This window comes from Bactrocera tryoni, chromosome 3 (assembly GCF_016617805.1).
Source record: "Bactrocera tryoni isolate S06 chromosome 3, CSIRO_BtryS06_freeze2, whole genome shotgun sequence".
Lineage (NCBI taxonomy): Eukaryota > Metazoa > Arthropoda > Insecta > Diptera > Tephritidae > Bactrocera > Bactrocera tryoni.
Genome location: NC_052501.1, coordinates 44,276,906 through 44,293,928, shown reverse-complemented (window position 1 = coordinate 44,293,928; position 17,023 = coordinate 44,276,906). Strand labels below are relative to the sequence as shown.

Genomic DNA, 17,023 nt, shown 5'->3' with positions numbered 1-17,023 from the left:
TCCTGTTCTTTTTTTTTTTGTTATTCGTACAGACTTTGTCGCATTGTGAGCTTATCACTGACGATGGAATACGTCAGCTGGCGGCTGGTAGTTGTGCAGCTGAGAGTTTATCCGTCCTCGAATTGGATAATTGTCCATTAATCACCGATCGTACATTAGAGCATTTAGTATCTTGTCACAATTTACAAAGAATCGAGCTATTCGACTGCCAAATGATATCGAGAGCAGCAATACGAAAATTAAAGGTATGTACAAAATCCGATTTGGACATTTAATGAAGTGTTGGGGATGGTGATTTCATGAGGACTAACTAAATATTCTAATATCCGGCATTCTGAATGAAAAATTCAGGTATAGGACTGCTCAGGATCAAAAGTTATTAAAATACTAAATATACAATTAAAGAAATGCTTCTTGTTCTGACAAAGAGCGTGCTCACAGCAATTTAATTTAAGTGGATTTGAAATTACTAAAGTGTCTTTTGGCCTTAACAGATGGGCTAACTTCCAACATAGCTCTCAAAATTTTAAGAAGTTAGTGGCATTTCGTTGGCAATATTGCTAAAAATGTGCTGCTGTATTCTATTGTGAATGAAAAATAGCCAATACTGACACTTGTTTTGCAAAAATAATTGAAATTGTAAACAGCAAAAGACGAATTGAAAAAAAATTAAGTAACTTTACTACTTAGCGTATTTATGTTAAATCAAAATTATTATCATTGTTTTAACATGAGATGGAATAACAAAAAGGAGTTCAAACGCATACTTCACGAGGAAATGGAACTGATTGAAATTGATTAAAATGTCAGTCAGCAGTTCACTAACTCGCATTACTGCTGTCTGTTACCAACATATAAATTTAGATCTGACTAAGAGTGCACTTAATCGGTATTAACGCTGCCGTTCGTCATGGCTATTAGGGTTGCATAAAAAATAAGCAAAAATGCCTTCATCTCTTAGTAGATTTTAGATAATATTTTACGATAAACCTGCAATAGGTTCCAGGTCATAGTGATATTTCTGTTAACAGTCAAGCCGACGAACTAGCCAGAACAATTAGACCCTATGAAGAGTAAATTTATATGCCTTTGGCTCTTCTAGACATTTAAGAAACTCAGCTGAGTCTCGTTGGACTAAATCCCTAACTTGCTCATCTTGCACTGTCACATTGAAGTGTGATGGTGCCTGAGTTTTTGGCTAAACACGAAATGGCAGTCCTCGCCCAGCCACCACATTCGCCTGATTTGGGTCCCTGCTACTTTTTCTGTTTTAGCTTAAAAATACGCTTTGGGGAACGTGCCATGAGTCCATTGACACAATATATAAAAATCGACAGACAAATCATTCGGGTCAGCTGGTGAATACACAATAATTGACATGAGATAATGAGATCAAATTTCACACCAACATAAAAGAAATATTTATCGATTTGTCGATATATCTTACTTTTAAAATAGGCGAAATTTTCTAAGCATACTAGTTTAAACTGAGTGATCAAATTAATTTAATTCATTTAATTTTAATTATTATTGTTGTTGTAATTTTTTACAGAATCATCTACCAAATATTAAGGTACACGCCTATTTCGCACCAGTTACACCGCCACCAGTTACCACTGGACATCGCCCACGGTATTGTCGCTGTTGTGAGATTCTCTGAGATTCGGCCATCGGCTTCGCCAGGAAATTCTTGTGCAAGGGCCCTACTGACTGATGTTTGTATATATTTACTAGTACATTTCTAATTGTTTTGACGATCATTATGACATCGCTAACACTCATGTATCTCTTCTCGATGATTTACTATGTTTTTTGAAAAATAACCAAAAACAACAAAATGACAACATGTATATGTATGAAAACGGCAACAACAACAACAATTATAATACTATAACAACAAACACGAGCAAAATTGCACGAAAATTGTATGTAAATACATAACTACTAATGTGAGAGAAATTCTTAAGCTCAGACAAATTTCAATATTTTGTGCAGACAAAAAAGGCAAAAGGCAGAAAAAAACGAAGCAAGGCTTGCAAATATATACATTATTTGATTTTAAGAAGTGATAAGGCACGACATACACACACACTACACATACATATATGTATGTATATACATATTTACATAAATTAGAAGTGACAAAAGATTTTTTAACGAAATTCTAAAATCAAAATAAAAAATGCACAAAGCGAAATTAAACAAAATCAAGACTAAACGTTTAAAGCGAACCAAAAAAAAATCTTAATAAACACATGTATGTATTTAATTGATTGAAATTCTAGGAAGCACTTAAGTTGACAAGCGAAAACCAGGAAAAATTAATGAAATTAATTAAAAGGCTTTTTTGCGTATAACGCTTGGCAATTACCATTTTACACATATACATACAGCAATTTTTTTAATGTTTTTGTGCAGACGAAAATTCGAGTATTAGAGCAGAAGCAATATGTAGTTGTACATATAGAGCGTGCGAAATCAGTAATGAGAAGTTATAGAAGATACGGCTGGAGTTTGGTGATGTGGGGAAATTGTTTTGTGATTTTATGCGATTTTGCCTGTAATTATACACATGCACATGCATACTGAGAATTATAATTTGTCTTTTGTTGTTGTTCCTCAATGTAAATTTTAATTTTTCTGTTACATGTTTTAGTCGAAAGCGAGATTTTATATATACACACACACATTTATATGTACATACATACATACATACTATGCATACGATAATATTTTATTTTTTATACATACGAAAGTTGCGAAAATGCACATACATACATACAAACATATGGAAATAATATAGTAATATATGAAAACATATATAAATTTTAACGGTGCTCCTCATCTTGGAGCATAAATATGTAAATAACAAATTAAAAATCACTTATAGTACATGCAGTTGTACATGCAAACATACACACATATGCATGTGTACGGCTGCATGGCGTTGCGCCCATTGCGCTGCAAGTCAAAAACGCTTGCCACTTTGCAGTTAAGCGGGTGCAGCATCATCTACAGCTGCGGTCAAAATAATAGTAGTGCCCAAGTAGAATGTTTTCATTTAAATACTTTCGTTGTTTTTATTTTAAGGAACAACCACTCTTAACAATAAAATCATAAAACAAAACTTAGGAAAAAATTCATTACAACGTTATAAAAAAATTATTTCATACGACCTTATGCATGTGGACGGTCAAAAAAATAGTAGTGTGATTTTATTTAACAAAAATATATTTCAATTAGTTCTTCTTTTCAACTGATTTAAATTGAAAATAATAAGAAAATTAATTATAAAATAATTAGTATTTAGTTGCGTATCCTTTGTTCGATATTACAGCTACACATCGGCGATGCATTGAATTAACGAGATGTTCACATCGTTCCTTTGGTATCGATTTCCATGCCCGCTCCACTGTTTCCCAAAGCTGATTATTATTTGTTGGATTAGCAACAGAAACTGCCTTTTTCACATCGCACCACAAATTCTCTATTGGATTGAGGTCTGGAGACTGTGCAGGCCATTCCTGCTGGAAGACCCAAAGTAGTGGCATTTCTTCGCTGGCAAAAGGGAGCATGATTTCCTCCATAATTCGAATATACACAGTACGATCCATGATTTCTTTTATCCAAATCATAATACTTGACCCTCCATGTTTAATAGTTTTAGTTGTATATTTCGGGTTGTATTCGGAACTAGCGGGTCGTCTGATATATTGGCGAGATCCTCTTGCACCATGCAGCACGATTTTGGATTCATCTGTCCACAAAATATTTCTCCATTTCTTAAGGGGCCATTCCAAGTGATCGTTCGCAAGCTTAAGCCTTTGCGCTACATCCTTCTTAGTCAGTAACGGCACTTTTCTTGGGCCATGAGCTGCTAAGTCCTGTTCCCGCATACGTCTACGGATAGTTTCCACACTTGCTTCCAGCTGCAAGTCACTCTTGATATCAATTGCAGGTGCCAAAGGATTACTTTTCGAGTATCTAACCACACGATTGACTAATTTAGCGGTCATTGCGGGTGGCCGTCCACGTGTTTCAGGTTGGGATTTATATTTTAACTCGTTTGAAATCATTGTCGGTGAACAGCCGATATTTTCTTCAACTTCTTTGTAAGTTTTCCCGTTTGAAATTAGTTTTTTGATAAGGTTGCGCTGTTCAGCAGTGCAGTGCTTTCCTCGTCCCATAGCTGAACGATCTTTATCAGATTATCACAAAAATTTATGAAAATACATCAAAAAATGCATTACTTACCTTTTTGTAAATCTTGGACACAAATAAATATTTTTTATGAATTTTTTAACTATGTGCAGTAGTAGCACTACTATTATTTTGACCGCAACTGTACATACATGCATATGTATTGCTTTGTACTGCATTAAGAAATTGTATGACGTTGCATACATTTAGGATAGAAGCAGTTTGAAAATCGCTCATTTTTGAGACAGACGCATAGATATGTAGTAGAACACAACTTGTTTGCTGCTAGGAAATTTAGTTTAACGCTGAAAAAACTATGTCTGTATGAATCTTATACTTTTTTTATAAATTTGATTTTTTTTAATAATTTTTTTTCTTTAAAATATTATTTATATTTTCATAAATTATTGCTGATCATGTTGAGGCACATTAAATTTTCATTTTCATTAATTTATTTTAACTTTTCAACTTAAATTAATTGGAAACACAAAAGTGCTGACTTTAATTGTTGTGAAATATTTATAACAAGAAAATGTTTTGTTTTAGATTTCACGCATATAACTTCGTCTTCAAAGCTACTAGATAGTTAAGTTCTTATAAATTTCGATAATTTCTCGAAAATATTTAATTAAATTGTTTAAAAAATTTGTGCTGCTAATCATTTTCATAAATGTAGACTTTTACTAGTTAATTTTTATATTTCTTGCAGCCGATTTGATAAACTTGGTGAACAACGCAACGAACAAACAACTAGTTTAAATACAATAGTCTAAGAAAGCGGGTCGATTTTTTTTAATAAACCAACAGAAATTGTGAAACATATCCTTTATTAGAAGAATGATTAAATTATTAACTTTCTATGGAATCTGTGGATATTTTTTTTAGTGAGCGGAAAATAATAATTCCTTTTGGTGTATTAAAAATTTATCTAAGCTTTTGCAAATTTTTTAGAGTGACTCACAACACAATAGTTAAAAAAATCAGTGCTCCAAAAACTTTTTTAGAGTAACTCACAATAGTTAAAAAAATCTTAATGCTCCCAAAAATTACCTAACGGCCTTTGACGGTTGCAAAAAAATTAAATTCCTATTAGTTAAAAAAGTATTATGGTTTATAATAATCTAATCAATTCTCTAAATTATAGCAAAACATTAATATTTCTAAATATTCTATGGTGTTTAACCAAATGCTCATCCTATCGTGAATGGTTTACTGTAATGACAACAGCTGTTTGTAATTTAAAATTGTTTGTTTACATTTCTAAGCTCTTTTATTTAAATCAGTCAGTTTGTAAATATTCATGCAATTTTATAATATTGAGAAATAATTTAGTGAAAGTAAAATAGTTCCAACGGATATATTAATGCAGTTACATCTCCAAGTTTTATTTAAATTATTGATTTATGTGTAAATTTTATTATAAGATTTTAGATGTAGTCAGCGAAGTGAAAAATTGCAATTTTATATTTTTTTTTTTTTTGCCAGTAAATGATTCTTATTTTTTTAAAGTAAAAATATAGCAACATTAAAAATTAGGTTTCGACTTGACAGAAATTAAAAAAAAATACTAATTTTGAAATTAAAGGAATTTTATTAGTCCATTTATTACCAAAGTTATCTGCAGTGACCATTATTAACTTAATAAAATAATTTAAAATCAATCGGACAAAAAAATAATGTTATTACCAAATAATCTAGTGTCTGATCGCACCTTTTTTTTATTAACAAAAACGGAAAAGGTTCAGGTATTTTTTTCAGTTTTTCTGGAAAAACCAACTATTAAATGTTTATAAAAAATCGAGAATCTTTCGATCAAGCACTAATTTTTAATGTTTTCAAAAAAACCGCAGGAATTTCATTGAAATCTATTGAGCCGTTTTCGATCAATAGTGGTACTTTTTTGAAACGGTCCAGAGCGTCCGACGGATTCACTTCAAGTTTTCTGAGCATATTCCTTAGCATCATACTTTCAGAAAATGCAAAAATCGATTTTTGAAAATGCTGACGACCGCTAATACCACAATGAAAAAATAATTACCATATATAATTTCAATATTTAAATCATAATTTAAATTTTTCAGGTCTGTTCCTTGATTTAATTTTTCTCTTTAATACGCACGTTTAAGCTTTCTTAACCACAATGTTTTTAATCATATTTTTTCATTAAAATTCCTTTTTGTTACTCACATTTTTTTAACTAAAATTGTTTTTTGTTTTTTTTTTCTTTGTTTAAAGTGCAAAATTTTTTCTGGCAATTTTTTCTTCCAATATTCATTGTTAGAGCCGTTTTTACAAACTTTTTCACAATTTCTACTGCGCTTGCAGAACTAGAAACAATCACTGTTACCCTGTAATAATTTAATATTAAATAATTTCGTTTTTGAAACTCAAACGATCATGCAACTTGTATGCTCATTATGAGTAAAGTCAGCACTTTCCAAGTACGGTTAATTGGATTTTTAAAGCTTATACTTAATATACATGATTGTGTAATATTTTTAATTCGGAAAAATTTGGGGAAACTTTAGTATACCATCCCATCGATTTCAGGGTTAAAAGTGGTATAGTTGGATAGGGCTGATGCTCCATATTAGGAAAATATATAATTAATTTATATTTAGATATTTGCATTTAAAGTTGATAGCTTCGCACATTTTATTTTACAATCTCTCGTTTTATAGTTACTTTTTCTTTCATATTATGCACTTTTTATACACTTACACTTCACTACAATGTTTCTACATAGGTATTTATTTTATATTAGTTATTTAGATATTTGCTTAAAATAGGCATTTTATATCATTACATGCACAATAACAAAAGTGTTCTGTGTTGACAGGCAATAAGTGTAACCATATCCAAACGATTGAAAACAATAAAAATAAATAAAAAAACTTAAACGCAGGAAACAAATACCATCTGAAATAAATTAGCCATTGCAATAAAAAAAAGCTTTTAGGGCTTATAAGTATGTTTTATTGCATCTAATAATTTCACAAAGAGATCATAATGATTATTCGCTATATTTTTCTCCAAATATACTCATATATTAAATTAGAAAAATCTTCACAATTATTGTAATTGTCTTTGTTAAAAAAACGTTTAATTACGCGCCACTGGGACTCGTTGCGTTGAGTGTGGCATCATCCCCGTGACTGGACAGACATTCGTACGCCTTCTAACTATCGGTACATATAACACTACTTTTTGCCACATGCTTCTCTATCTAAAGTATGAGCACCTCAGTACACCTCACATTGCCGGGACATAGCTCCAGCCTAAGTTCATAACTCCCATCCTCAACTTTCCCAAGAACCCAGTGGCCTTCGACTCTCCGCCCTAAAATAAGAAAAGATATATTAATTACGTAAAAACTTATATTAACTTACCTGATGAATTTGCAATAATTTTTTTAAATACACTTTAATTTTTTAATACTTACAGTGGGGAGCATTAGTGAGTACATAGATGATATTTTTGTACTTAATAATGCATAACAAGAGTAATAATAAAGATAACAACAACAATTTTGTTTTTATTTGTTTGGTGCTTAGTAGACTTCAATTTTATTTATATTACAACAACAGAAAATATAAAAGTGCAATAACAAATTAATAAAAACCAAAACAACCTGCATGTATTTATATATATTTTTAATTTTATTTAAAAAGAAACGGTACATTGTTTAATTGTAACAATATCCGTTATAGGAAATGTGGTTTTAAGAGGGTGATACCCTATTTAACATAACTTTAAGATTTCCTTTGTTCATTGGCAGCCTTCGGCCGGGCTTAAAAATAAACCCTAGGCACCAGGATAAACATTAGTCCATTCACGTCCGACTCCTTTCTGCATTTATGTTTTTGGGGTACAATCCTATTTTTTATTCATTTTTATTCGTTTGATAAATGTGTAATTATGGCAACACTTATTATCTGTCAACACGTAACACTTTTGTTATTGTGCATTTAATGAAATTTGTATAAAAAATAAAATGCTTATTTTAAGCAAATATCTAAATAATTAATACAAAATAAATATGTAGGAACAATGTAGTGAAGTGTAAGTGTATAAAAAGTGCATAATATGAAAGAAAGAATTACTAGAAATCGAGAAATTGCAAAATAAAATTTGCAAAATTTTCAATTTTAAATGCAATTATCTCGAAAACTATAAGTTTGCGGCGGCTATAGTTATATATATTCTTAATCTGGAGCATCAGCTCTATCCAATCATACTACTTTTAACCCTGAAATCGTGGGATGGTATACTAAAGCCAACCCAAAAATTTTTTTGAAAACAATAATTTTAGCTCCAAATCTATGCACTACACTCTCACCTCTACATATAAACATAGGCATAACAATTCTTGTCAAATGTCATATTTGTAGATTTACTTACATACATATATATGTATTAGATTTATATTTTACCAATTCGCAGGCGAGCAACGAAAAGTGATTATTAGAAAGAAATTATGTGATAAATTTATGTAAAGAATACGTTCTTAATAATTGTTTTTCAATATTTGTATAAATATCTAAACAAAAAGAACAAAACCAGAGCAAACACTTCAAATATAATTTGCAACAACAAAAGCCTTCTGAAAAGTGAAATATATTTCTTCGAAATAAACACCGCAATACACAGCAAAGGATATATAAAGAAAATTATAAAAAAGAAATTAACAAAGTTATGAAAGTAACAAGCGAAAAACTCAACAAACCTAGGGCCCTCACAAAAAGGGGAAGCATATAAAATACAACAAATACAATACAATAGAAGCGAAAATCAATTGGGAAGGACACTTACAAATATAAAATATGTAATAAAAAGTAGCGAAAAGTAAAACAAACGTAAATAGCGCTAAACAATAAAACAAAAACAATATACAATAATTGCAAAGTAAAAATGAAATGGAATGAAAAAGAATTGCAAATAAAAAACAAACTAATCTTAATGTTTAAGTAAGTAGATGTGTGATAAATGCTTTTAAATTTTTAAACTAATACTATGTAATATTAATAAATATTAATAAAGAATGTAAACAAAATTATTAATATTAAACGATACTATTTAAAATTAAAATTATACTTATAATTAATTAATATTAATTGAATTAATTGCAGTGCGTATGAAAACTATGAAATATATACATACATACATACATATATACTATACGTTTAAAATATAGTTACGAAGTAAACAAAATGCAGAATACAATACTAAAAAGGAAATAAAAGAAATTTTAAATGAAAAGAAAACATTGAATTTGCAAATTTGTAATTGCTATAAGTGTTAACTGCATTTGGGGAGGTGAAAAAAAGGAAAACAATTCAAAAATATGAAGAAGGCTGATTAATAAAAATTTATTTATCTATTTTTTAGTTTTGTTTGCTTCGAAAGGAATTATTTTCATTTTAAAGTGTTTATAGTTGAACTTCGTAAATTTTAATTTTGTTTATATTAGTGTACATCAGCGTTACGAACTTTTCAATTAAAAAGTTGTGCACTAAAATCAGGTTTTTATTTTTTAATCCCGATATTTGGGAATAAAATCAAATTAAAATTTTGGGATTAAAAATTGAAAATTAAAAATATTTTTTTTGATTTTAGTGTTAAAGTTTTAATTAAAAATTAAAAAGTGTTCTTAATTATATGTTTCAGATTAATTTTTGTTTTCAATCCGGTAGTTTTTAGTTTTTAAACCGGTTTTTATGATAATTTTTGTTTTTGGTTTTTTAGATTTTAATTCGGCTTTTGTGGTTAAGTTGTTGTCTGTTTATAATTTTTTAATCTGGTTTTTATGATTAAATGTTTTTAATCCCGTTTGTAGGATTAATTTTTTTTAATATCTAATCCCGTATGCAATATTATTTCCTTTTTAACCCAGTAAGTGGGATTACAAAATAGAAAAAAATTTAATTTAATTATTTTTTTTTAATGCATTATTTGCAACTCTGACGTTGAACCCTCTGTTTTGAAAACTACCATAAACATATGTATGTATATCTGTATTTTTATTGCGTTTTTCTTAAGACAGTTATAAGTAAAGAAAGTGCAATTTACAAAAAATCATTATTTGGAGGTTAGAAAGTGCAGAGGGAACCAAAGGTCAGTATATATAATTTTCCATTTCTCCTTTTGATTTTTTTTTATTATTTTATACACTACTTTCGTTATTTATATACATTTCATTATTTAATTTATTTCATTTCGTTAGTAAATTTTTTCTTTCAGTTCTATAATGATATAATTTTCTTCTATTTTTTTTTGTCTTTTATTCAATATTGTTTGCTATTTAATATTTTTATACTCTAGCATAAAGCTGCCAAACAAGCTGAGCGATTAAAATCCAGTCTTTGTATAGAAAACGTTTTTGTTTGACGAGATATTTTCGGAAAATTTGACATGGATTACGATCCGCACATACAAACTGGCCGATCAAAATAAAGTTGTTATAAGTAAACTTGAACCTATTAAAGGTATTATGGCATCGGTGCGGTTTTTTCTTGTTTTGTTTTTATCATTTTCCCCTATTTTACTTAACTGTGTTTCAATTTATGCAAAAATGTTTGGTAAACTTTTCATTGCATTTCCATTCATTTTATTTGTTTTATATTTGCGGTTGATTATTTTTTATGTGTTAATAATTAATATTTTTTATTTAATAATGCTTTAGTTTTCGAATTTTTATTTATTTTAAACTCTAATTTTATTTATTATATTTTTATCTTTTTTATGAATTTTCTTTTGGATTTGCTGTACTGATTTTTGTATCAAGCATGTGCATATGTTAATTTACTTTATTTTGAATTATTTGTTTTTTTATTTCTCTATTTATATTAAATGTTTTTTTAACTCTAATTCAATTTATTATATTTTTATATTTATTCATGAATTTTCTTTTCCTGATAAGAATTTTTATACAATATTCATATAATTTAATTTAACCTTGAAATATTATTTTCAATCTATTTTATTTTTAAATTTTTGAAAATATTTGTTTATACTTATTTTTATTAATATTTTAATTTCTTTTCCGTTTAAAATTGACTTTCATAAAACCAAAAATAATTTCTTCTTATTTTCTCTCCTTATTTAGAGTTTCCACATTTTGGTGTTTCAATGCAAAACAATTGTAAATATGTATGTAACTAGCATATGCAAGCCCTGCGTACTTGGCAGAAGCAACGGGAAATGAAATTAATAAATATTTAAGCAAAGCAGCCACTTTTTTGTATTTAGTCTGTGATGTTATAAAATAAAAGCTATATATGTAAGTGTAAAAACAATTATAAGAATATGTAACAATTTCAAAATTATCATGAAAGCATAAACGCGATATTACTAAAAGTACGGTAATGTAAAGTTAAGAAGCGAAAAGTTAAAAGAAAATGACCAAATTTAAAGCAGCACTGGGAACTGGCTGTAAATACTGCATATTATACGCATAACGGTAAAAAAAAATGCTTAACGACAGCTTGTAGGAATTGTTCTGAAGGTTTTTGGGATAAATACGCAAAAAGCAACAATATAAAGAGGCACACAACTTTAGTTTTCAAACCATAACCAAAAACGAAACGAAAATTGCAAAGCAAAAACAACACGATTGAAATAATATGCAATAACAAATAAAGAAAGAACAGTTTAAACTGCATGTATGTATATTGCATGGAAATGTAATAAAACGGTACAAAGGAAAGTCACAAAAAAGCAAGTTATGTATGAAACAATGAAATTTTGACAACAAATAACGGTTTATAATACCTAAGTGCGTAGAGACATTTTATTTTCAAATACACACCGTGCATTTGATCAAAGCATAGCTGTTGTTGTTGACTAAATGTCAGCAAACAAAATTTTTAACCGAAAAATACAAAACCAAAAAGTAAACATTTTTAATTGTGGCAATAGAAAAGAAATCAACATTATTGTAAGACAAAATTAATAAGTAAAATAAGCAAAGTGAAACAGTTATTTATGTATGTATAACCAAATCCCGTTCTCACAATTTTTGCTAAGAGTACAGCAGATACCATATTTTCTTGAAGACTTTTTAAATCATCAAAAACGAAAACCCAAAACAAATGCAAAATTTAACGCAAAAATGAACAAAAATATATACATTTAAATTATATACATACATAGATAAATACTTACAATGGCATAAGCAAATGTGTAGCGCAGAAATTAGTGTTGATATGTTAAGTGTCGTTAAGCTGTTAGTAACAACAAAATGGTATTTCACAAATCTTAATAGTTGCAGTAATGATTTGCGTTTAGTGCATGAGGACATGTACATATAAGCACATACCAGTAGATACTTCAAAGAGTTTGCAAACAAGAATGTTCATCTATTTTCCTATAATACATACAAACTTATATATACACTATATACATACATACATATATAGCTATTAACGATACAAATAAATATGAAGAGAAGGGTAATACATAAGTACAAGCAGCATAGGTGTATAGGTTTTTATTTAGTATATATTATTTTATTTTGTATATTTTGTTATATATTTATTACTTTTTTTGTATTTAGGAGTAACAATTACATATAAATAATCACTGCACTTTTAATTTATGTAAAGCACTAGCTGGTGGCGTCTGCGGCTTATTTACTATATTTATTTATGTATGTATGCAAATTTATACCTTTTAGGTTACACTGCATATATAGTATATATTATTTTTTTGATTTTAATTTTTCTATTTATTTTTATTTTCATTTCAATATTTTTATTTATTTTTTTATTTTACACTTAAAGTTTTTGGAAGAAAATTCTAAGTTATTATAGAATATTTTTAAGATATTGCCCCTAACCCCTTAACACTTTATTTTCTATTTTTGTTTTGCCATATCGGTTTTGGTATGTATAAGAAGATACATATTTTAATTTACTTTATTTTAATATTATTATAATAATTATTAGTATTTACATATTTTAAATTTTGTTGTACTTTTTTATTTTATTTTGAAATATTTGTTTTTTTTTTATGTTAGTCAGCTTATTTTATAAATAATTTTTACTTTGTCTTTTCATTAATTTTTTATTTTTTTTTTACTTTAATTTTTTATATATTTTTGTTTTGCAATAATTTTCTATTTGCCTTTTTTCAAAAATTTTTCATTTCTTTTTAACCGCTGTGAAAACTTATTTTAGGTTTGAATTTTTAAAATAATTTTTTAATACTATTAATTGTGTATATTATATATTATTAAGTTTAACTCGACAATATTTTATGAATTATTTATTATTGTATCCAATTTACTATTATATAATATTATACAATTTTAAGAAAAAAAAAGTTACAATTATATTTAAACAAAAAAATAAATACAATTCATTAAGATCGTTATATAAGTTATAAATACTAAATATTACTTTAATTTATAAAAAAATGTTTTTATGTCTCAAAAAATTATTATTTTTTATTAATTTTTTTATATAATTTTAATTTTATTTTATTTTTTAGTTTATTGTAACTCTTTAGAAACTGATTTAAATGAATTAAAATTTATTTTGGTTTTATCGTTAAGAAATCAATAATATCTAGCTTGAAAAAAATTTTAAAATTTACATTATTTGTAATTATTTGGGTCTATTTAATTAAGTTTATTTAGTTGTTTTATTTTTTGTTTTGATTTGTAATTAATTAATTTATTTTAAAATATAGTTTTTACTTTATTATTATTATTATATTTATTTGTTTTTATTATTATTTTTTATTTTCATTTGTCACTTAAGCATTTACATATTTCTATAATACTTAATTTACTTGTTATTATTTTGTTTATTGTACTTTTTATTTTTTTAGTTTTTGTTTCTATTTTATTTGTAATTTTATCGGGTGATTTTTTAAGAGCTTGATAACTTTTTTTTTAAAAAAAACGCATAAAATTTGCAAAATCTCATCGGTTCTTTATTTGAAACGTTAGATTGGTTCATGACATTTACTTTTTGAAGATAATTTCATTTAAATGTTGACCGCGGCTGCGTCTTAGGTGGTCCATTTGGAAAGTCCAATTTTGGGCAACTTTTTCGAGCATTTCGGCCGGAATAGCCCGAATTTCTTCGGAAATGTTGTCTTCCAAAGCTGGAATAGTTGCTGGCTTATTTCTGTAGACTTTAGACTTGACGTAGCCCCACAAAAAATAGTCTAAAGGCGTTAAATCGCATGATCTTGGTGGCCAACTTACGGGTCCATTTCTTGAGATGAATTGTTCTCCGAAGTTTTCCCTCAAAATGGCCATAGAATCGCGAGCTGTGTGGCATGTAGCGCCATCTTGTTGAAACCACATGAGTCAACATTTAAATGAAATTATCTTCAAAAAGTAAGAGTCATGAACCTATCTAACGTTTCAAATAAAGAACCGATGAGATTTTGCAAATTTTATGCGTTTTTTTTTAAAAAAAAGTTATCAAGCTCTTAAAAAATCACCCGATATTTATATGTATGTACATATATATACTATTTCATTATTTTTTATTCAACTTTTATTGATTTCCATTTTTTTATTTTTTCTTAATTTTTTATTTTTTATATTTTTTTTATATTTTATTTACTTTCATTTTTCTTTAATTGTTTTGTGCTTAAGTAGTTTTATTCTCCGATCCATTCGACCAATAAAGTATAAAAACGATTTCCTTTACCGTTTTGGAAACAACTCAAAAAGTGCAAAAGACAATTTTTCTGACAATTAAATAATTTATTAGAAAAAATATATGCAACAATTTTCGAACACAAAAAAATCAATAAAAAAAGAGTATAGTACATTATAAGAAATTTTACAACCAAAAACGAAATACATAGTTTGCAATCAAGTAAGAAACAAATGAAGACATACAAAAACTCAACAAATCGCAAAACATATACAAAAACACAAATATGCAACATTTTAACAAAAACATACATAGAAACAGAAGAATTATGAAAGAGCAAATAAACAAGACGAGTAAATTAATTAAATATTACAAATAAAAACAAGCAATATAACTTGCAACACTGAAAGAAAAGTCGCAAAGCAGTGCATCAACGACAGGCCAATTGTGAAAGAAAAGCAAGAGGACACGTAGAGCGAAGTGTAACTTGAAGACAGTACTGTAATTAAACGTTTCTTCTTAGCCCAACTTACGTTTCATAAATGTGTATTAAGTATTAAAGCAAAGTACATGCGTATTCGTAAATATGTATAAGCATATGTAAAAAAAGGTATTAGCGATAATAATATATACATACATACATACATATATACTATATGATAACATGAATATTAGATTTGCAATAAGCGTCAACGGCATTAATTAAGTTATCCGTATTCGTAAACAAATAAAAAATAGAAGAAATAAATTAAATATTTGAAATTAAACACGTTCGTACACCAAGCAAACACGCCCACTTAAAGAAAATACAAAAACTTAAAAGAAAAAATATTTAAGCAAACAATAAAACACAAAGAACTGTTGATTTCCTTCTCTTGGTATTCGTAATAATCCAAATTCACGATAGGACAAATTAATGAATTATAAAGAAACAAATACACACACAAATATTAAAAGAAAAACAACCAAAAAGATTTACGGGAAACGTGAAAAAAAAATTAAAATATAAAATTAAAAAAAAAAGAGGACAACAAATTATAATAAAAATAAATTATTTACACAAGCTTTTTATATACAACAATAAAATAAATATATATATATATATAATATCTTAAAATATGAAAATTAATATTATTAAAAGTAATGAAAACTGAAATAAGCATACAAACGGAAATGAAAGCGAGCTGAGCGGTTTTGCAAAGAAGCAGGCTATAAGCTGGAACCGATTCGGTGCGAATTGTACGAGTATTACTCAAAAGCCACATAAGCCTCGCTGCAACAAAAAAATACAACCGAAGGTTTTAAATGCATAAATAAAGAAAATACACGAAACTACAAAGGAAAAGCGTTTTCACTTGCAGGGCGCACAGATGCATCATTTTAAATACTTAAATAATAATATAAAAACATTTAAATACTCCCAAACAGTTATAATTTTAAAGATTTTTTAATTACAAACTTCGCAACACTGCTTATAAGACCTAATTTATATAAACTGCTTAAGCTCTACTAAAATCAATTGACCGGCGGCCCCATAACTTCAGTATAAAGGAGCCCCTGTATTTTGCTTTGTTAGTAATAATAGCAATTGCTTTTTTAGTAATATCTAACCATTATTAATGTTTTATTTTCTTGTTTAGGTAACTACTTATCAAATACTTAAACAATTTCACTTTTGGTCACTATATATGTATGTATGTAGTTCACTAAAATCATTTTTCCATTGCACTGAATGCAATCTTACAAACTGTCTGTAATATGTTTCAAGTAATCACAGAGGGAAAAGCTAATATTTATCGTTTTATATCGATTAAACGAATTCGCATTGTTAAATGCAGAAATAAAATGATAATGATTTCTAAAATTTAAATATCTACAACTAGTTGCAGAAATTATTGAACGGAAGTGGTGATTTCATTACACTGTTAGTGGTGCAATACAATTACAGTTTTCTATAAGAGTATTTATAAATATTAATATTTTAATTCACTTGCTGCTCAAAATGGCAAATATTTTAGCGAAATGTGTAAGTATGTATGAGTGCTTAGCGAAATGTGTACATAAAGTACATATTATGAATATTTTTTGTTTAACCAAGGATCGACTTGAGGTTGGTCATTGCTTTAATCCTGTCAGCAAACAACCTTTCAATGTAGAAATGAAATACGGCAGCATGTACACACATTTCAAGATTCTCACCACTCTCT

General features: G+C 27.7%; 1 protein-coding gene across 2 annotated transcripts in view; it reads left to right on the top strand.

The window, feature by feature from the left end:
- The window catches only part of LOC120771509 (F-box/LRR-repeat protein 20), a 123,239-nt gene extending 121,273 nt beyond the window's left edge, over window positions 1-1,966 (top strand). For both annotated transcript variants that reach the window (XM_040099564.1, XM_040099565.1), the window contains exons 8-9: window positions 33-245; window positions 1,553-1,966. In XM_040099564.1, coding sequence (XP_039955498.1) covers window positions 33-245; window positions 1,553-1,660 — 321 coding nt within the window. In that variant the 3' untranslated portion in view covers window positions 1,661-1,966. The remainder of the gene's footprint in view (window positions 1-32; window positions 246-1,552) is intronic.
- Window positions 1,967-17,023: the final 15,057 nt, after the last annotated feature.